This window comes from Moschus berezovskii, chromosome 8 (genome assembly GCF_049115385.1).
Source record: "Moschus berezovskii isolate FMDL1 chromosome 8, NW_MosBer_1.0, whole genome shotgun sequence".
Classification (NCBI taxonomy): domain Eukaryota; kingdom Metazoa; phylum Chordata; class Mammalia; order Artiodactyla; family Moschidae; genus Moschus; species Moschus berezovskii.
Window position 1 is genome coordinate 19,884,555 of NC_142467.1, and position 22,022 is coordinate 19,906,576.

A 22,022-nucleotide genomic window follows, 5' to 3' on the forward strand; every position below is an offset into this window, starting at 1 on the left:
AGCTTCCAGCCGCCCGTCTTTGTAAGGAGACCACTGAGACTCGCAGGATCGCGGAGCAGCCAGCAGTCTCTGTGCTGCCCTGACTTTTTAAGAAATCTCAATGAACTATTTGTAAAGAATCGCTGATCTGCCTGCAAGCTTTTTGCACGGCAAAGACATCGATCAGTGTTAAGTGAGGATCACATCGTATATGTGATCTTGACTTTTTTGTCTTACATTATATTTTTTATAGATTTTGTTATAAACATGGTGCTGGGAAAGGTAAAGAGTTTGACAATAAGCTTTGACTGTCTTAATGACAGCAATGTCCCTGTGTATTCTAGTGGGGATACAGTCTCAGGAAGGGTGAATTTAGAAGTTACGGGGGAAATCAGAGTAAAATCTCTTAAAATTCATGCAAGAGGACATGCGAAAGTACGCTGGACAGAATCGAGAAACGCCGGCTCCAATACTGCCTATACACAGAATTACACTGAAGAAGTAGAATATTTCAACCATAAAGACATCTTAATTGGACATGAAAGAGGTAAGTTTTATTTTTTAACATTGTTAAGAAATTATTAGACCTTTCTTTGGAAAGTACCTTTTCAATTTTTCTGAGTTAATGTAATCCTGCTCCTAGCATAACATATAGCAGTTTGATAAAGGTTAGCAAAGTTAGAAGATTTGGATTCTCCTTGACATTCATCGTGTGTTAAGCCGTAACGCATGCAGGCATCTGCAAAGTGACTGCAAACTGCACTTATTCAACTACCTCTATACCCGGCTTGGTTAGTGCCATACGCATTTGGAATCCATTTCAACCTTACATATAAATTATGCTTAAAACCGATTCGGTAATTTTACTTATATGTTTTCAAATGAATTGCTAAAAGCTGCAGTCCAATGTTAGATTTTTCCCTTATACGCTGCAACCTGAGATCTTAAAAACTAAGCTTCAATGAAGAAATAACACTTTAAAGTGGGTTAATAGGTGTATTTCATTTTTTAATATTGACATGCAAAAGACTTTTAGAGAATTGACCGTAGTTCTTTGATAAAGGGTTTCTGTGGCTTATTTTGACATATGGTATCAACACCCCACGTGTTTTTTCCCTATTCTTTCCAATTCCTTCAAAAATTTACATCAGGCGTTCTCTATTTTAAAGGACAGCACCTATCATGATGATGTGTTAAAAATCAGTTTTAGAAGCCATTTAGGGTCAGAAATTTTCTTTTCCGAGCATCATGCCTAACTTTGGAACGTGGATTCAATGAAACCCCTGCCAGTCAAATGGAATTGAAAAGTATTCGGCTCATTGGATTTGATTTTTGGTTAGAAAAGGAAAATAAAGGGTTGTCAAAGGGAAAGGGGGTCCTGAGATTTCCAATGTATTGTTTAAATCGTTACATTGTGGAAATATAGGAGACTCTAAGCTTGTTTTTCTAAGTTTCCACCCTTTGTTAGAAGCGGTTCAATCCTGTTTCGGACCAGTTCTGGGGGGGTGGTGAGGAGGGGCGCTTGTTCTGCTCTCAGCAGATTGGTTACACGCGTCAGGTGGTGGCGATGACTTAATTCCTAGCCCAAGAAGAATATAATGTGAAAACTGGTTATGTAATTTTGTGCTTCTCCTTTTTAATGCAGTATTTAGTTCGAATGTTGACGGTTTTTCATAAAATAGACCACGTTTTTAACCTTTTTTTAATTAAAAAAATACACACCCATGAGGAAGTGCTAATTGAACTAAGGCAAGTGTGGAAACGTAGCGTGCTTTGAATTACAGCATGAACGCATTATTTTTAAAGTATTAAGATGAAATTAGTCTTTTAATTGCGTTTTCAGTTACACACAGATGATTTGCATCCTGAAATAATTTCTAGTTCATCTCTCCAAGCAGCGACAGTCATAAGAAATGGAACTACCTAATGACAGTCCGGGTATTGGTTGAACAGGACGCCCAGGAGTTTGTATTTGATCCTTCCTAGACTGGTAGCTTTTATTAAGATGGGTTAGAAGAAACAGGTTTTTAAGGAGTTGAGGTGTGCAGTGGGGTAAAAGTAGAATTAAACGACTTACGGGACAAACACAAATTTCATTGCTTGCGCCACGGTTTCATAGTAAAGACCACTGTGTTGCCCCCCGCCACGGGACACCCCCAACCCCTGCAAGCATGGACGAGCTCTTCGGCTTGGAAGAGTTTCAATGACTTTAGAACTGGGACCTCTCAAACTAGCCTGGTAACTGAGGCCCCGCCCCGGGCGGCCGGCGATAGGCGGAGCCGGGTTTGTTAGCCTGTTGCTAAGGCGATGCCAGGCTCTGATTGGATTGGGCGCAGGCGGGTGGGGAGAGAGGGCTCGCCGGCTGGGGCGAGGCTTGGAACCGGCGTGCGCCGGTAAAGGTCCCTCCTGAGCCGCCGCCGCCCCCGCCCCTTCTCGTGTCCTGCCCGGGCTTCTGGAAGCGCACCGGGCTCCTGTCACAGAACGTTCCCTTTCCCCCGCCCCACCTCACCCCGCTCGCAGACCTGGAAAGGGACGCCTTCAGGTTTCAACAGAGGCGAGACAAGCCTTCCAGGTGCCAGGTGGCCCTGGGCGCAACTTTTCAGCTGACAGTTCTGTTCACGGGGGAAGTTGGGTGGGCCGGGTTAGCCGGACCCCATTTTCCAGGTTTTTCGGGTGGAAGTAGTGAGGCAGCTCCTTTGACCGCTCGTCCCCGGCCCCTTGCTGAGACAAAAGCACGTGGCCCGGTCTCTGCAGTCACCAGGCGGGCTACCTTGATTTGCCCTGAGGGGAGAGCGAGCCCCCAAGACTGGCCGGGACGGGGAAAGGGACACGCACATCGAAGGCAGGGTTTCGTGGGGGGCCTCGGCGAGTGTTCCCTGCCACCACCACCCCCGCCATTGTTGCCCAACCCCCGACCAGCGGACTTTTGCGTCCCTTCGCCGCCCCCGCCCCTATTTCCTTTGCCGCAAATGTAAAGGTGTCAGGGTGGCCCGAGCCAGATCGAACCGGTCACCGGCTGGGGCGTGTAAAGCGGAAGCGCTGCGGCGCGCTGGCCCCGCCCCCTCTCCCCCCCGCCGCCAGCAGGCTAGGCTGTGCGAGCGCGAGTGCGAGCGCCGCGCGACATATGCCGTATGTATAGCGGGGCGCGCGGGCGGCGGCGGCGGCGCGCGGGCGGGCCGGCTGGGATCTGCTCGCGCCGGTTTAGGCCGGTCCTCTCCTGCTCCGGTCTAGTTCTTGATTGACAGCCCGGCACTTGTTTACCACGGCGAGGCCGCCGCCGCCGCTCGCCTCAATGAGACTGCTGAGCTGGCACAAAAAGGGAGCGAGAAGGGAAGAAAAGGAGAGACAGGGAGGCAAACTTTGGGCGCCTTCAGGAGGGAGCGGGTTTTAAATGGCCCCCAACTCATTAGCCGGCTTTCAGGGCCGAAATCTCGGAGAGAGAATTTGCACGGGCGTGGGGGGAGGAGAGAAAAATACTGGTGACAGAAGACTGAATCGTGATGGTTATTGAATAAAAGGTATCTACATATAGGCACCTTTTTTTTTCCCTTCTGAGAGAAGCATCATTTTTTTTTTTTTTTTGAGGGAAAGTTAAATGATAATACCCATTTCTGATAGCCTCATAGTTAATGATAAAGGTTTCTACACCGAGGAAACTGCATTAGTATACATTTATGTAATTAAATTACCTAGTTAGAACGCTTCAGGAAAGCATGTTAAGAATCCAGAACCCCCTCCCATATTTCCCTGTGGGTTTTTTTTTTTTTTTTTTTAGATATTTTGAAAAATAACCCATTTGATCAAAAGAAATTGGATGTAAAATCAAAGGTCATCCTGTTTTTTTCTAGCTTTGGGGAACATCCTTATCTTCATTTTTCAAGGATGTATGACCAGTTTTTTCCCGTTAAGCAGGCACATTTTAAATCTAAGGTACATCTTATATATATGCGAATTTTTAGCTATTAGGACAGACTGAGGTCACAATTTTAGGTTCAGTAAGAATATCTATTTTTTTACTATGAAACCGACATTAAAATCACTGTTCCTTTTTTTTTTTTAATTCCCAACATCTACTTGGCAGTTTTCTAATCGTTTTAGAGTTTTCACATTCACATTTTCTGTATCAAAACTTACATTTCTTAAAAGGTTTACGTGAATAGTTTTTATTTTATATACAGGCTTATTAGGATAAATTTAAGTCAATGGTTGAAGACAAAAGTAACATCTTAGTATGAGATTTGACTTCTGAGTCTTTTGTTAGCCTGTAGTATGTTAGATGTAGATGCTTTGCAGTTTGTTTTCCATTAAAAAATCACCTATGGGGTATAAATATTAATTATCCCCATTCTGCAGATGAACCAGCTGAAGAAAGGAGTTTTATTTTACCCAGAGGAAGTGATGAAGTTGGAATTAGAATTCAGATCTCTCACACTCCAAAGTTTGTGGCCTTACTTAACTATGTGAGCATCTTTAAAGTTCTGACATCGTGAAGAAGAGTGTGAAGGTTTATTAATAAGTGTTTTGTTTTCCTTTTCTGTTTTAGATGATGATAATTCCGAAGAAGGCTTCAACACTATTCATTCAGGAAGGCATGAATATGCATTCAGCTTCGAGCTTCCACAAACGTAAGTATTTTGTTAACAGACATTTTTCATAAACATCCTTTCTTTTAAAATGAAACATTGTATATTTAAATATTTTTAGTTTTAAAAAAAAACCCTTTTCATTACTGAAACTTGCTAGAGGAAAACAATATACTAAAAAAAAGAAGCTATTTTTTAATCTAGAGTGGCAAAATTATAGAAAGCAAACCTCAATTCTTAGTACTCTGTCTCAGGATTTATATGGTGTTTAAAAGTGTTTCATTTAAAGTGAATGAATTGGAAGATGCTAGTCAAATGGTAAGCACTTAATAGTTCACCATCAGCATTAGCTGAAAAAAAAGAACATATCAAGTCTGTCATTTAGTAGTTTATAAAAATTCAGTATTCTATCCTTTCTACCGATGCTTACCAACAGCAGTGAGCTAAGAAGGTCAAAATAATTAGGAATATCCTAACTTTAGAAGTCATGTGTGGTTCTGATATGAATTCATTAGTTTCTGTGCAAGGAGCTATTGAGAATGTCACACAAGAGATACTGTGACCTAGACTTAAAAGGAAATGTCAATCAGATATCTTAATGTGAGGCTTGGAATATAGTATGAAAGGAAGAAGGAAAGTAAAATACTCATTTTAAGTTTGTAAATACAATAGGGCTAATACAGTTGGGCCTGAATATTTTCAAAGGATGAGGGTAATTTTTATATTTATATATATTTTTCTAATTCTTTCAATAAGCCACAGTCATTTAAAATAAATTGTAGAGGTCTTGCATAGATCCTGCATTTTGTTTCTCTGTGCTATACAAATTAATGCATAAGTCTAAAATGTAAAACAAGAAGTAAACACCACTACTCCTCAAAAAAACTAGCAGTCTACCTTGTTAATAAATGAACCTTGTGCACTCTTCTGATGAAATTATGAAAAGGAGACTAAATTAACTAAAATAAAATATTCCACAAGTAATAAAATCAGAGAGTTGAAAAGAATTCTGATTCTTTTGATACAGGTCAACAGAAGAAATTCTTTTACATGGCCAAAAAGAGAACATAAGTAAATTAGGAAATGGAAAGCATTTTTCAAGAGATCAGTGGATTTAATGAAATGTAAAAAGCTTTTGAAGCCATAATGACTATTCCAGACCTTTTCTGGATCTTAATTAGTTGTTATAATAGGAAATAGTAATTTTTAGCTAATGAAAAATGGAGCACCATAGGGAGTTTGGCTCAATGTTTAACCAGTCTAGAATTTCTCAAGAGAAATAGTTAAACCATTCTTAATTTTATTTTTAAACTAAAGTCTTGACCTTTTCAAAAACTGTTCATTTGCAGACTTTGATAATTTTGCCACCTGCATTAAAAGTAGCCTCTTCTTAGTTTAAAGCAATTGTATTCTTCTGGCTTTTTTTAACCAAATTCCTACAATATTTGACAATTATCTATTATTTCTTGGAAGGTTCCCCCCCCCAATGACTTATCCCTTTGGAAATATAAATTACACCTTTGATACCTCATTGGTATATAACCATATAATATATTAACATTTCTATGTTGACCTACTGTATAATTAATTTAAAAGAGGTGTAAGAATAATATATGATCTTTATATTCTGCACAGACCACTTGCTACCTCATTCGAAGGCCGACATGGCAGTGTGCGCTATTGGGTGAAAGCCGAATTGCACAGGCCTTGGCTTCTACCAGTAAAATTAAAGAAGGAATTTACAGTCTTTGAGCATATAGATATCAACACTCCTTCATTACTGGTAAGAATTGACTGAATTCTTCATTCTCTGTTTTTGGCATATAAATACTAAAGAATAATCACCTACTCGATGTATTCTTTACAATTTTTAAATAGTAACTTTATTTTTAAATTACGTAAATATCTTCCAAACTACAGTGAAGAGCAATACCAATTAATGCAGAATATGCTCGTATTTTCTGATATTGTAATAACTTTAAGTAAATATTTAAAATAAGACCAATATTTGGTATTAAATATCTCTTAACTCACAAGATAACAACAGTAACAAAAATAAATCTGTTCCCTGGATAGTTTTAGTGGAAAAGGAACAGTAATATCAATTATTACTAGAACAATATCACTTAACTTGAAAATATTGTAATCTAAAATTTGTACTGCATTGCATTACTCCAATATAGGGATAGTTGTCAAATCATGGGGAGATTATTATTTTCATGAAAAAACTTAAATTGTGTTTTAAAGAAAATCTTTTTAATTGCATTTTTTCACAAGTTTCAAATTTGAATTCAAAAACTTTACTTGGTTCAAACAAATAATAACATCTTTACCCAAATAAGAATCAATCTTAAAAATGAATTTTCTTTTTTTTTACATTCTGGGTTTTACATTTCTCAAAGAAAGATGTTATCATTTGAGATTATAACCAAGTTGCTTTCCAGACTGCCTTTTTTTTTTTAAAGGCAGTTTAAATAGAATGTGGAAAGGGTTTTTTTGTTTTGTTTTTTTCCTGTTTTTTTTTTTAAGTTGGTTTTTAATTACTGTGTTTTTAGTGTGTGCTAAAACTATGTTTATGAAATATGTTAAGCCCTTTTTTCTTTAATTGAATGGAAACTTGTATAAAGAAATACCAGTATAAATCAAAAGCTGTCGGTTAGTGGAAAAGTATATTTGCTACAGAAAAAGAAGCAACACTGCCTTTAATGTTAAATTATTCGGGAATTGAGGATTGTATTTTTAAAATTTTATTCCTGTGTCAATTCATACCTTGATCTTTTTCTCTAAATTTATATCTTACAGTCACCCCAAGCAGGCACAAAAGAAAAGACTCTCTGTTGCTGGTTCTGTACCTCAGGCCCCATATCCTTAAGTGCCAAGATCGAAAGGAAGGGCTATACGCCGGGTACGTATGAGGTGGTCTCCCACCAAGACTGATCTTTCTTCATTTAACTTTTGTGCATGAATTAACATTTTTTTCTACTAAATGCAAAGATGATAGAGTATTCTTTGGTAAACTGTCATAAATTGTGCTTATGCTGTTTTCTTTTGTAAATTGGAGTGTAGTCTTGTTTTTTAAATAGCTACTGTAAATGTGTAGTTGATTTTTAGAAGTTACTTGCTGCTCTTAGGGTGGCTTCTTAATCCATATAGTTCACTGAACTTTCAAACTTTAGTCCAAGAATCTACATTTGTTTTGGGGTGGGTTGGTTGGTTTTTAACAGTAGATAGTAGATATATATATAAATCTTTTTTTTCCTGTAGGTGAATCAATTCAGATATTTGCTGAGATTGAGAACTGCTCTTCCCGAATGGTGGTGCCAAAGGCAGCCATTTACCAAACACAGGCCTTCTATGCCAAAGGGAAAATGAAGGAAGTGAAACAGCTTGTGGCTAACTTGCGTGGGGAATCATTATCATCTGGAAAGACAGAGACGTGGAATGGCAAGTTGCTGAAAATTCCACCAGTCTCTCCCTCCATCCTCGACTGTAGTATAATCCGTGTGGAATATTCACTAATGGTACGTACAGATGTAAGGGTTTGGAGTGGATGTTTTTTGAAGTTTTCATGTCATAAGTGTTATCATTTTTGTCTTATATCTAGAATATGATTTTTTTAGTCCATATATGATATATATAGTTATATGTAATTCTTTTTATAACTTGGACTGTAATTACTCATTTTACCTGAGGTCAGTGTACTATATAATAGTGTACATAATGGAGAAACTTCAAGTATATCATTAAAAAATGAAGTAAATGAGGGCCTCAGATGACAATAGATTGGGTTATTCTTAAAATAGTGCTTGGGATTCTAAACCTAACATTTCTTTTTATTGTTTAGGTATATGTGGATATTCCTGGAGCTATGGATTTATTTCTTAATTTGCCACTTGTCATTGGTACCATTCCTCTGCATCCATTTGGAAGCAGAACCTCAAGTGTAAGCAGTCAGTGTAGCATGAATATGAACTGGCTTGGTTTATCCCTACCTGAAAGACCTGAAGGTAATAATTTGACAATGTTGACAATGCATATCTAAGCTTAATCTGGTATTTACAAGAAAATAATTTTGCTTCTGATATTTTACGATTAGATAAAATTTGTCTGTATTGAAGAGTAGGGTGTGCCCCTAATGTTAGGTTTAAAATGTATATCTCCCTAGTTTTAGTCACAAGACAGATTATTATTGTTTTACTTTGACATTCCTTTTTAATACCTTCTATTCTGTGTATTTTGACATGCATAAGAACGTGCTGTTCGAATTGCGTGTATCTTTTTCCTTCAGCACCGCCCAGCTATGCAGAAGTGGTAACAGAGGAACAAAGACGGAACAATCTTGCACCAGGGAGTGCTTGTGATGACTTTGAGAGAGCACTTCAAGGACCACTGTTTGCGTATATTCAAGAGTTTCGTTTCTTGCCTCCACCCCTTTATTCAGAGGTAAGCATCACACCCTCAAGTACAAAATGGGCTGACTCTTAGTAAGCAGTATTGCAGAGTTTCTGAAAATGCAATTAGGTTTTGATTATCATGGTAAGAGAGAAATAACTTTGACCAACAGGTTAAAAGTTAGATTAAGATTGTCAATAATTAATACAAATCTGACCCAACATTGGACTAGTCTCTTATATTATTGGCTAAATAATGATCTAACCTCATGCTTGTAACATGCCAGTTAAAGGAATAAATATTTTAAAGCATCTTTAGAACTGGCATTTGCAACCATTGATTAGATAGCTAGAATTTATCTTACTCGTCATCCTTTTTAATTTTCCTATTTCCGCATTCTCAGTGATAGGGGAAAATAACATTTGCAGTAGCGTACTTAAACAGCATTCCTACCCTGTTAGATTATTTTTATTCGTCTCAAGTAACTAAGCACTTATATGAATAAAACATGGCCCTTATTTGGGAGAAGCGTACAGACTGGTGAGAAAAAACAAACTTGAAGCAAAATATTACATAACAAAGTGATAGGAATGCACAGTTCATTTGAGGAGCGGCTTATTGGGTCTTGATAATCAGGAGGGGCTTCCCTAAAGTGATTGTTAAGCTGATTCTTAAAGTAAGTTTTCTCAAAATGTAGACTATTCCAGGCAGAAAGAAAAATACATGGAAAGGAGTTGGGGAGAAATCCAGCAATTTTAGGATACTTCAGAATATATATATATATGCATATATGTAATATGCATTGTAAGAGACTTTTAGAATTGGCCTTGATAACAATATATTACCAGATAATTTTTTAAATCACTGGAATCAGCTTTTGGTTTTTGGTTGCTATAGTTTAGACAGCTATTTTACAGTGAAATACTTCCAAGAAAGATACAAAAGGATTGTTTCACTCTTCAACAAGTTGCTTTTTTTTTTTCCTTTAATACCATGACTAGAAGAGTCAATTTTCCTTTGGATGTAATTAATATGAAATCCACTGTATTCATTGATTATAGGATGTTCCAAAATCTGTTCTGTTCTCTGCAAATTCTTGTTTAGTCATAGTTTTTCTGTCTCATATTTCAGTTCATGGAGTTTTTTATTAGATGCTAAAAGTATCCTCCCACTTGTTAGAAATACTGTCACTGCATTTTTATTTTGACATTTCTGTCTTGCTTAATAAGTCCCTCATTTGTGATTTTATCTGAGGCTTCCTAGTTGTACAACAGGCATTTTTAAAGAATGGCAATCTTAAGTATCCACTTTTAAGCAATTTGTCATAAAATTCTACCTTCTTTTAAAATGAACTAAAGCTAATTGAACGACTGTAAAACTTTTAAAAGCCTAAATTGGTTCAGGCTGTGTTTTAATTGTTTAACATCTAGCCGCATTGGGGATTGGGGGAGTTCTTGATTGTATTAAAGCTATTTTGAATTATTTTTTTCTTTAAAGGATAGTCATTAAAAACAAAGAAAAGTGTAAGTGCATATGAAAGTCACTATAGAAAGAGGCAAAATGGGATACCTGTGGAGCATTTGGGTTCATCATTCTTATTTCTTGATATACACTGTATTCCTAGGCCCTCTCTGGGGCTTGACTCATAAACTATCACCCCAAGTAAGTACCAAGAACATTGTTTACACAACAACATTTCTTCCCAAAGACTAGGGAAAACATCAGTTGACTTTTTGTAATAGGATGAAATGAAAACTTTACAGGAGAAAATCATCACCATGAAAATGTTGCCCATTATATATTTAAGTCTTAAGTTCTATTAAGTGCTGAATAAAGCTCCTGTTATCTGATAAAATATTACCCTTAGCTTTTGTCAAATAAAACTATCCTGGGATACCTTTACAAATGTATTTGTTAATCTAGTAATTGAATAGCAAATACTTCATAAATGATACTAATCCTCTTTCTTCCCCATATAAGCCCTTTATGTTCATTCTTTTCTGATTATAGCATTCAAAATATTAGCCTGTTTGCTACATTCTTACTAAATGCTGTCAGTTAACTTCAGTTTTGAGGTTTTTGTTTCTGCTTTTTTCCCTTTCTAGGTTGATCCAAATCCTGATCAGTCAGCTGATGATAGACCATCTTGCCCCTCTCGCTGAAGGAATACTTGGTTAAATCAAGTTTATGTGGGTTCTGAACTGTATCTCTTCCCTTCCCGGCTGAGGACAGAGAAGTATCTTGGAAACATGTTTTCAGAGGAAGTGGAATAGCTTTGCCCAGAAAAATGGCAAACATGAAACAACCAGTGATCACGCTTTTGAAGCCTACAGCAACATTCTGGGACTGCTCCAACATGCTTGAAGATCTAAGCTTTTCTCCTTTAAAACTGGCACATACTAAGAGCAGTCTTCTTAGCCTATGGTCATACGTGTCAAGACACCACGTTGTAAAGAGGGATGATTTCCTTCTTTTGAGTTGAAAATTTGCACATGCTCAATGCTTACATTGTGCGGTTCAATGTCACTACAGCTTTTTTTTCCATTTATGCCAGACTCTTGATACTCTTTTAAAACTTGTTTGTGGTGAGCACAACAAGGAACAAAAGAAAGCTTTGAAAGAAACTTTAACATGAAAAAAAAATGCACTGACATTTTTTTTTTTTTAATTTAATATAGCCTGGACTTTACCTGCGTATGCACATGCTCAGAATTGTCCTACTAGACTGACCATGTATCACCTCTTCAGCTTGGATCCTATTGTGGATTTATTTACAAACATCAAATGCCTTCAAGCCAATCCTTCTTGCTGTATGTTTGCAGCCTACTGTGGTAGATAAGCAACAGATATGTGGGAAAAGAGATAAGAGGAGGAAGCTAATAGACTTTGTCAAGATTGTATACCTTCTTGGTTTCTTTTAAGAATTTGTTGCCTTTCTACTATTACAGCAAAGCAGCATTTTGTTACTGACTGCCTAAAATCACTTAATCTCAGGTGAACGCATCACTTGCCAAACTGTTGGAATGCTATTTGTGTTTTGTTGCACTGTTGCGTTATTTTTTTTGTTTGTTTGGTTGGCTTTTTGGAGAGGGAAATTTGGAAAAGGGACATACACAAAAGTGATAACCCACCCGCATTCCCTTTTTATCATTACATATAAGAAAAAGCTAGCAGAGCTGAGAATGGAGTCAAGAAAGGCAGTATGGCAGGCACCAGCAAAGAGTTAAGGGCTGTTGCTCTTACAAATTATTGTTATTTTTTATTATTTTAAAAGTGTGAAAGTTTTCCAGTCACTGGAAAGGAGGAGAAAGTGCATTTATTTTTATACAGAGTTACTTAATTACCTCCAAAACACATATGTTGCAAATCATTTTTGCTGGTGCAGGGTATTTTCATGAGCAGGAATATGTATGTTCAGATTATGAGAGAACTCATTTTATACATTTCCCGTCTTGTTCAAGCTTCACAGCTTGAAAGCCCCAGTATATTATAAAAGTATAGAATGTCAAAATTACAAATACTAGAATATTTGTTGAAATAGTAACTTTTATATTTTTCTGTTGTTTGTTTTTTTTTTTAACAAAAGTATGTTTTTCTATAACCTAAAGAAGATTTTGCTAAACGAGAGAAATCATTCACTTTGAGTATATATAGTTATGAAGAACGATCACATCAGTAAATTACAGCTTGTATGAAAGATAATGTGTAGTTGGCTCATAAATATACCAGCATTCATGAAGACCCTTAAAACTGCATTTTCCAAGGTACCAAGTGTACTGAATGTCTTTATTTTAGAAGGATTTCAGCTCTGATTTTTTTTTTATTTTTTTATTTTTTTTATGAAAATCAGCACCTCGGATGTTGCAACATATGTGTGAAATGGGTCTTACATCTGTCCTGCCATTCAATCCCACAGTTAATAAAGTGGCTGAGAATAATAGTAACTCTGGCTTGGTGCTTGACCTGGTTAAATACTGTCTTAAAGCTTCATACAAAACAAATAGGCTTTTCCATAAGTGGCCTTTAAGAAAACATGGAAGACAATTCATGTTTGAAAAATGCTGACAGGGTGAAGAAAGCCCATGTAAAAATGAATCGCGTTTTAAGTGATTCGGTTAAAGGGTTTGGGCTCCCATAGCAAACTAATACTAGATAATAAGGAAATGGGGGTGAAATATTTTTTTATTGTTGTTAAATCATTTTGTGAATGTTCCCCTCAAAAGAAGCTAATGGAATATTTGGCATAAAGGGCATTTGGTGGTTTTATTTTCGTTGGGGGCGGGGGGGGGCAGATTGTCAGAAAATCCCTTTTCTTTTCTCTCTTCTTATGTCTAACTGACTAGGGAACAATTGTTGATACGCATAGCATTGGAATACTTTTCACCATATACTCTTATAAATAACACATGAGGAAGGAATGACCAATATTGTAATAATTGGCCCTGGGTCACAAAATGTGATACAATTTTAAATATAAAACTTTATCAAATAAAGTTTTATTTCCCCCTTTATTCCTTTACTTTCTTACTTAGAGGCATTACTGTTTTCTAAATATTGGTCAATTCTTGATATAAGATGTGAGCTTCACAGGTGTATTCCAGTATTCAAAGATAGATTCCTGATTTTTCAATTAGGAAAAGTAAAATCCAAAATGTTAGCAAAATGAAGTGCAATATTAAATGTTTGCTTTATAGATTATATTCTATGGCTGTTTGTAATTCTCTTTTTTCTTCTTTTTTATTTGGTGCTGAATATGTCCTTGTAGGCTGTTTTAAGAAAACAACATGTGGGAAATGATTTAATTTTTCCTATTGCTCTTCCTTGTGGAAAATAAAAGTGTTTTTTTTTTTCTTTTTTATAAAATTGTTTGGAGATTTATTTGAATTTTAATCATTTCAGTAACTCATCATACATGCAAACACTATTGACTACAATTAGGGAGTTCCCTGGTGGTCTAATGGCTAGAATTAGGCTCTTTGAATGCTGTGGCCCAGGTTCAACCCTAGTTGAAGAATTGAGATCCTGCAAGCCATGTGGCATGGCCAAAAAGTAAAAAAAAAAAAAAAAGACTACAATTAAATTCTTATTTTAAGCCATGCTGGATAAGAATTGTTTCTAGATCTCTATTAAAGAGGTGTAGAGGAATTTTTAATATAAATTATCGTTTTACTTAATAATTCATTAAGTGATAGATGCTTTTTTTATACAATTTAGAAGTTCGATATATGTTTCCATGTTATATATGAACCAGACTGAATCAGGTATGTTTTCACTTTTCAGGTACTAACTCTGATGTGTCCAAGTTTCTAGTATTTCAAGAGCACATAAATTTAGAAATTGGATTAATCTAATCTTAAAACAATTTTTCTAAATTTTAAAACTTTTACTTTCCTCAAAGAATGTGAATTTTATAGTGATTTGTAACATTAACATTTGGAATCACACTTAGAAGTTACCTTCTTACAGTGTTTATATACTCATGGATGAGCTATCATTTGTACATGTACATTACTATGTGATTCTCCCCTATTCACAAATGTATATACACATGGAAGAAGTGTGTTATAAAGAGGCATTAAGAGACATTTATAATCTATATTATAGCAATACACTATCATCTTTGACCCCATGGACCTCAACACGCCAGGTCTCCCTGTCCCATCACCAACTCCCGGAGTTTACTCAAACTCATGTCCATTGAATTGGTGATACCATCCAACCTTCTCATCCTCTGTCATCCCCTTCTGACTTCAATCTTTCCCAACATCAGGGTCCTTTTGGATGAGTCAGTTCTTTGCATCAGGTGGCCAAAGTATTACGAGTTTCAGCTTACTTAGCAAATTCCTTGTGTCATTAACTTATTGAATGGTCAACATTGGTATGTTTATCAGGACTTTTGATTGTAACAGGGAGAAACTCAGACTAGCTTAAGTAAAATGTTAAATGGTAATTCCAGGGATGAACTGTATTAAGTACATTTGGATCCAGAAATCCAAATACTATAAGCATACACATCTCTGTTCACTCCCTTTTTTTGTATTAGCATTAGTCTTATCAGACTCATCCTCTGATGTTAGATGGGTCAGGAAAGATGGCCTTGGCTTTTATAGCTCACAGAAGAAATGTTACCTTAAGCCCCCAAGACAAAGTCATTCAGTCGTGTCCGACTCTGCAACCCCATAGACAATACAGTCCATAGAATTCTCCAGGCCAGAATACTGGACTGGGTAGCCATTCCCTTCTCCAGGGGATCTTCCCAACCCAGGGATCAAACCCAGGTCTCCCGCATTGCAGGCGGATTCTTTACCAGCTGAACCACAGGGGAAGATCACTATATTTTTACTGTTCAAGTGTTGTCCAAACCAGCAGTAATGGCATCCTCTGAGAAGAGGAAAACAGTAAGATCTATCTCAGAATATTGACCCAAAACACCTGTTGACATGATTCCCAGGTGATTTGTAAGTAGTGAGAAACTGCAGCACACCAAACAAGTGTAAAATGGAAGCAACAGGCAAATTTGTTCTCAGGAATACCAAGGTGTTACTGAGTTGAGAATTTGGGGCACTTAGTAAGAAAAATAAACTTGCCATTTCAAATCCCACAGCGTATTCATGGCTTGATATTTTTGAAAGATCTTTGTAACTACTGAGATGCTAGCAGTTACTATACCTTCAGCATTTCTCAAAACTTCCATGACTGATTTTGCCTTTTCATGATATCAAATCAATACAGAGGGGAAATATATTTTTCATGTCATGAGAGAAAAAAAAAACGAAATATTTTACTTTGAGGATTGTAAATCTGCAATCTTACAATGAAAAAAACATTTTTAGGAAAATCACCAGAAGATGTATATACATGAATATGGAAAAGTCCAGGAACTAGTAGTTTAAAAGTCCAAAAACTAGTAGTTTAAAAATCCAAAAGCACATTCCCAAATGGAAATGGAACCAATATCATTGTCTGATTGTTGAACAGCACAAAGGTAAATATAAAAGAACTTTTTTTCAAACTAGCTTCACAATTGCCAACTTACACAAGTAATGTCAAGATATTATACAGAGCCAAAAAGCAATAAAGTTGCTTTAGAATAGTTGCTAACATTCATATGTTAGAAGTATATAGTTTCATATGATTCACGCCTATATTAAGTTTCTGGGGCTTCCCTGGTGGCCCAGTGGTAAAGAATTTGCCTGCAATGCAGGAGATTCAGGTTTGATCCTTGGTCCTGGAAGATCTCACATGCCTTGGGACAACTAAGCCCATGCACCACAACAGCCTGCACACTCTAGAGCCCAAGCACCACAGCAAGAGAAGCCACTGCAATGACAAGCCCGAGTACCAGAAGAAGGTAGCCACTGCTCGCCGCAACTAGAGAAAAACCCGCACAGCGATGAAGACCCACTGCAGCCAAAATAAATTTTTTAAAAATAAGAAAATGTGTTCCCTAATCAGTAAAATTATTTTAAAAAATAACTGATAAATCATAGCTAATTCAACTGGAAATGGACTTTTGCTAGTTCTAAATTCAAGACTTACATAAGCTCTCAACATTAATTTGCAGTCTAAGCAAAATAATCATTACCTCTAGGCACTGACTGGTAAGTCTCTGGGAACATTAATAAAGTTAAAACAATGAGAACATTTTTTTGTATAATTTAGATGTCTGTTTCCCAGTTACATATGAGTCTTACCAGAGAACAGAAGAATGTCAAAGGTTAAAATATACTCTCCTAATTTTTAACACTATAAGATGGTGTTAATTTTGCCAACTCATAGATCCAATGGTAATGATACAAATAGTGAAAGTCAAAGTATTACCCTGTTACTGTTTTAGATGATATGAATTTTTGTCAAAAGCTATCTGATCCTTTTTAATATAGGAATTCAGATTTATTAAGTCATTTTTGTTAACTGAATTAATAGCTTACACAATGATATAAATGCAAAAAAATGTTAGAATGAGCCAATTTCTGCTCTTTTTTTTTTTTTTTTCTTTTTTTAGAAAATCAGCACCTCCATCTTCTAGTGCAAGGCCCACTTTGATAATCTAGACATTTTGACAGGTCTGAATCCCACAGAGTGTACCCAAGATGTTTAGACTAATTAGGAAAATAATAGGAAACTCAAATTCAGTACGTGGATTGTGCAAACAAACAGTATTCTGGCAGTCTATAAAAGCATACCCAGAACCTACAACAATAAAATCACACAGGCTGTTCTCCAAATCGTCAATTCCAAAATTACAATAGCAGCGTTGGTGGTATAGTGGTACACATAGCTGCCTTCCAAAATTACAAAAAGCAGAGGAGAAAATGTTCCCTCCCCTTCACTATTTTTCCTTCCATTTGGAAAACCAATTCCACAAAACCCTAGAGAAGAAATAGCCATGGGAGTACATGCTGTGTAGGGAAGCTGTAGACAAATGCCTCACACTGCTGAGTTTTCACGAGTCCTTGAGCAGACTGATCCAGAAAAGCCAAATAAATTGCCGTGTTACACTGCCAAGTATATTCATTTCCTATAGCTGCCTTAACAAAGTACCACAAACCAGGAGACTTAAAACAACCAAAATTTATTCATTCACAGTTCTGGAGGCTAGAAGTACAAAATGATGGCAGGGCCACATTTCATCTGAAGCCTGGAGAAGAAAATCCTTTCTCTCTTCTTCTTGCTTCTGGTAGTAGCAGGCAGTCTTTCGGGCTTCCTGGCTTGCAGATGCCTCACTGGAATGTCTGCCACTGTTATCTAATGGCCACCGTCTCCCTGTGTGTCTCTCTCCCTTTGTATGGCATTCTCTCTGACTCTCTTCTCATTAGGACACAGTCATATCAGATTAAGGACCCACCCTACCCCAGTTTCTGTTAGTCACTCAGTCATGTCTGACTCTGCGAGCCCGTGGACTGTAGCCCGCCAGATTTCTCTGTCCGTGGAATATTCCAGGCCAATATTCCAAGAATATTGGAGCGGGGTGCCATTTCTTCTCCAGGGGATCTTGCCAACCCAGGGATCAAACCTGGGTCTCCTTCATTGCAGGCATATTCTTTACCATCTGAGCCACCAGGGACCTGCCAACAAAGGTCCGTATAGTCAAAGCTATGATTTTTCTAGTAGTCGTATACAGATGTGAGAGTTGGACCGTAAAGAAGGCTGAGCACCCACGAATAAATAGATGCTTTCAAATTGTGGTGCTGGAGAAAACACTGCAGAGCCCCTTGGACTGCAAGGAAATCAAACCAGTTAATTCTAAAGGAAATCAACCCTGACTATTCATTGGAAGGACTGATGCTAAAGCTAAAGCTCCAATACGTTCGTCACCTAATGCGAAGAGCAGACTCATTGGGAAAGACCCTGATGCTGAGAATGAGGTCAAGAGAATGGGGCAGCAGAGGATGAGATGGTTGGATGGCAGCACCAACTCAATGGACATAAGTTTGAGCAAACTCTGGGAGATAGTGAAGGACAGGGAAGCCTGGCATGCTGTAGTCCATGGGGTCACAAAGAGTCAGACATGACTTAGGGACTAAGGAACGACAACTACTCCAGTTTGCCCTTATTATACTATTACATCTATAATAACCGTTTTCCAAATAAGCTCACTTTCTGAGATGTTGGGGATCAGGTCTTCAGCATATCTTTTTAGGAGACAAAATTCAACCCATAACACCTTCCTTCATGCCAAAAATGAAACCATCATAACAATACAGCATTTATAAGGAAAGGTTACCACTTTTGCGGGGGCGGGGGCGGTGGGAGGGGCCTGTCGAGAGGTTGTGGTAGGCAAGAACTCATCTGCTAGGTAAGAAACCTAAATTCTGGTCCACAGACACTAAGAAGGTGAATGAACTCGGACAAGTCATTTGAGTTTTCTGGCGCCCCCATTTCCTGTTTCCTCATTTAAGAAACAAAAGTCTTTGGGGACACTTCCAACAATACCTTTCTACTTGGGTTACCTGATATAATGGAGTGAAAATACCTTGTGTTCAAACTCTAGGGTTTCTAAGATTTTATATTATTACAAAAATTATAATTTCCCTATGCTGACACCAATACTGTAGCTTTTAAAACTTACACAATTGAATTTCACTCTCAAAAATAGTTTTTAGTAGTATGCAGTGCATTGTGTGTGCACATTCAGTTATTCGGTCGTGTCTGACTCTTTGCTACCCTATGGATTGTATTTCACCAGGCTTTTCTGTTCATGGGATTCTCCAGGCAAGAGCACTGCAGTGGATTGCCATGCCCTCCAGGGGATCTTCCCTGGAGCAATGAAGAGTGGCAGAAGAAGCTTTGCTAGCTCATCTGCCACTCACCTCCTGCACCCCACTTTCTGATAGGCCACGGACTGGTACCTCAGCTTCTTCATTCTTCAACAGTAAAAGAGAAACTTTTACAGGACTTTTACAGTTTCTTGTAGACAAACCTCTTTCTTACCCAGTGGGAAGAACTCAGGTGTGACCTTGCTCTCAGAGTACCACATACTGAAATTATGTGATTTGGCATGAGTTTGATTATTAAGTTTGATTATTAATTGTTATTTGATAAGTTACTTTCTTACTTAAAGTAACTAGAATTTTCTCAATTCTAGCACAAAAATTTGTGTTTTTACCTACTATTGAGCAATTTTAATAAATATTCCTAATGCTCTGAGGTATCATTTTTAAAATTTTAGTATATGACTATTAAATGAGAAATATATTGTTTTGTAAGATTTATGAGAGCAAACATTAATTTATAGAAAGAGCCACTGAGTCTGAGTTGGTATAAGAGAATAGAGTAGAACTTCTGGAGAAGATTTGGCTAGTTCTCAGGAGCAGCTGCTTCCAGGCCATGGTAAAGATGGTAAAGAATCTGCCTGCGAAGCAGGAAACCAGGGTTTGATGCCTGTGTCAGGAAGATCCCATGGAGAAGGGAATGGAAACCCACTCTGGTATTCTTGACAGGAGAATTCCATGGATAGAGGCAGACTACAGTCCCTAGGGTTACAAAGAGTTGGACTTGACTGAAGTGACTTAGCATGCACACGCACAGGAGCAGCTGCAAGGTCACTTGCCTGCTTATTTAGGGTGAAGACACTGGTGACCCTGGCTTCCATAAAAGGAGGGAGGGAGATAGATGGTAAGTCAAAACATCCCTTCAAAGGGAAATTGAGTATTTCTCTGTTCTTCTTAAGGTAGTTTACTTCAAAGATAATCTTCAATTTAGTGTTAACACTAGATTCTTTCAAGAGGAAAAAGTATACCTAGTATATTTCCATCGGGGACAATGCTACTACGGTACAAAGTAGAAAAACCCGGAAAAATGCAGGATGAAGTTTGAGCTACAATTCCCCCTTATTACACAGTGAAATTTCCTTCTAAAATACCCTTCACTTGGTGCTAATGGAATACAACATAATAGAGTTTTGTTACCTTAGGGCATTATCTACACCACTCTATGCCTCTTTGACGGTTAGCTTTCCTGATTCAATAAAGAAGAAGAAAATTGCTCCAATTTGAGGGAAATCTATTAACTCGTTTCGTTCTCTAAGGTACTATTCTTCCGTACGCTGAAGAACTAGCTTACAAAATAACATCACAGAAATTGAAACGCTCCATCCAGGTAGAACTGGGAATATACATTCCTAAACTAGGGGAAAGATTGTACATCTGTCTGCCTTCATCTTTCTCCTAAGCCCACGTAGGATGATGTGTGAAGTGTAGAAATGGTGCACGTGTGCTTTTCTTTGGCCTGTCTTTCGAATACCAACCTATGAAGCTCCTACAATGTGTCAGGTCCCCTACAAGGTCTCTTTATGTACATTATCTCATTCATCCTTGTAGCCACTTTCAAAGATAGTTTATTACATGTCGTAGTTTTTAGTTGGGGAAACTGTTTTCAAGAAAGTCTGATCAAGGGCCTCCCTTGTGGCTCAGTGAGAAAGAATCCACCTGCCCAGTGCAGGAGACACGATCCGATTCCTGGTCCAAGAAGACGCCGTGGAGCTACTAGGCCTATGCACTGGAGCCCAGTATTTTAGATACTGAGTATTTCAACTACTGAGCCTGTGCCCTAGAGCCCAGGAGTCGCAACTAGTGAGCCCGTGTGCCCTGAAGCCTGCGCTCTGAATCAAGAGAAGCCGCCACAATGAGGAGCCCTGCACCGCAAATAGAGAACACCAGCTCATAGCAACGAAGACCCGACACAGTCAAATATAGAGAAATAAAAATTATTTTTTAAAAAAAGAGAGCGAGAAAGAAAATTTTGAGCAACCGTCTCAAACCACTCACCTATCCCATTAAAGATCTGTGACTCACATCCAGGATTGTGTATATTTAAAGCCCTGGCATTTTGCTATAACACTGCACGTATTATTCCGTTCCGTTCTGTCGCTCAGTCGTGTCCGACTCTTTGCTACTCCATGGACTGTAGCCTACCAGGCTTCTCCGTCCATGGGATTCTCCAGGCAAGAATACAGGAGTGGGTTACCATTAATCTTCCTGACCCAGGGATCGAACCCGGGTCTGTCTCATTGGAGGCAGACGCTTTAACCTCTGAGCCACCAGGGAAGTCCGTATTATTAATGAACCCTTTAACTGAACTGAGGCTCTGTCTTCAGAAAGCCCCCAGTTAGTATAGAATTCGTTCATCCTCACTAGGACCCCTCAAGAACTAGACACTATGGGGTGCTAAACGTTGCAAGTGGAAGGTGGAAGTGGTTGGGTGCGATTGTAGGCAGCCCTGAGCTCCGAGGGGACAAGTAGGAAGGTTCAGGGCAGACTACTACATGTTGCCTTCACTGAGGGGGCCAGAGCCCAACAGCTGCTGGTACAGGAGAAAGGTCAATGAGAGCGGAACTGCCACGGGGAGAAGCCATGGCGGGCCCAGGAGACGGGACCTGACTCCAAGGGGAAAACTAGGTCATAGCACAGCGCCTCTGTGCTATTCTCTCCCAGGCTCCCTGCCCACTGGGAATGTCTCAGTGAATGTACCTGGACTAGTCTGACAATCAGATGACTCCTTTGAAAACTGAACTAATTAATCCCTTCATGTGATGGGAGAACTATTTTAGCTAATCACTTCTTCAGT

At 38.0% G+C, this 22,022-nt stretch overlaps 1 protein-coding gene across 3 annotated transcripts; it reads left to right on the forward strand.

Annotated features, from left to right (window-relative positions):
- Window positions 1-6: 6 nt before the first annotated feature.
- On the forward strand, window positions 7-12,531 carry ARRDC3 (arrestin domain containing 3). Of its 3 annotated transcripts, none has more exons than XR_016038002.1 (8): window positions 7-526; window positions 4,523-4,604; window positions 6,198-6,345; window positions 7,365-7,467; window positions 7,827-8,083; window positions 8,407-8,569; window positions 8,813-9,005; window positions 11,060-12,531. XR_016038002.1 is itself a non-coding variant. In XM_055429679.2 (8 exons), exons 1-8 carry the CDS (start codon window positions 247-249, stop codon window positions 11,114-11,116), a joined length of 1,245 nt encoding a protein of 414 aa, XP_055285654.2. In that variant the 5' UTR covers window positions 9-246; the 3' UTR covers window positions 11,117-12,531. The 3 variants fall into 3 exon arrangements, 2 of the variants coding, with proteins under 2 accessions (XP_055285654.2, XP_088694596.1); XM_055429679.2 differs by having other exon boundaries at window positions 9-526; window positions 8,851-9,005; XM_088838470.1 differs by lacking the exon at window positions 6,198-6,345 and having other exon boundaries at window positions 483-526; window positions 8,851-9,005.
- Window positions 12,532-22,022: the final 9,491 nt, after the last annotated feature.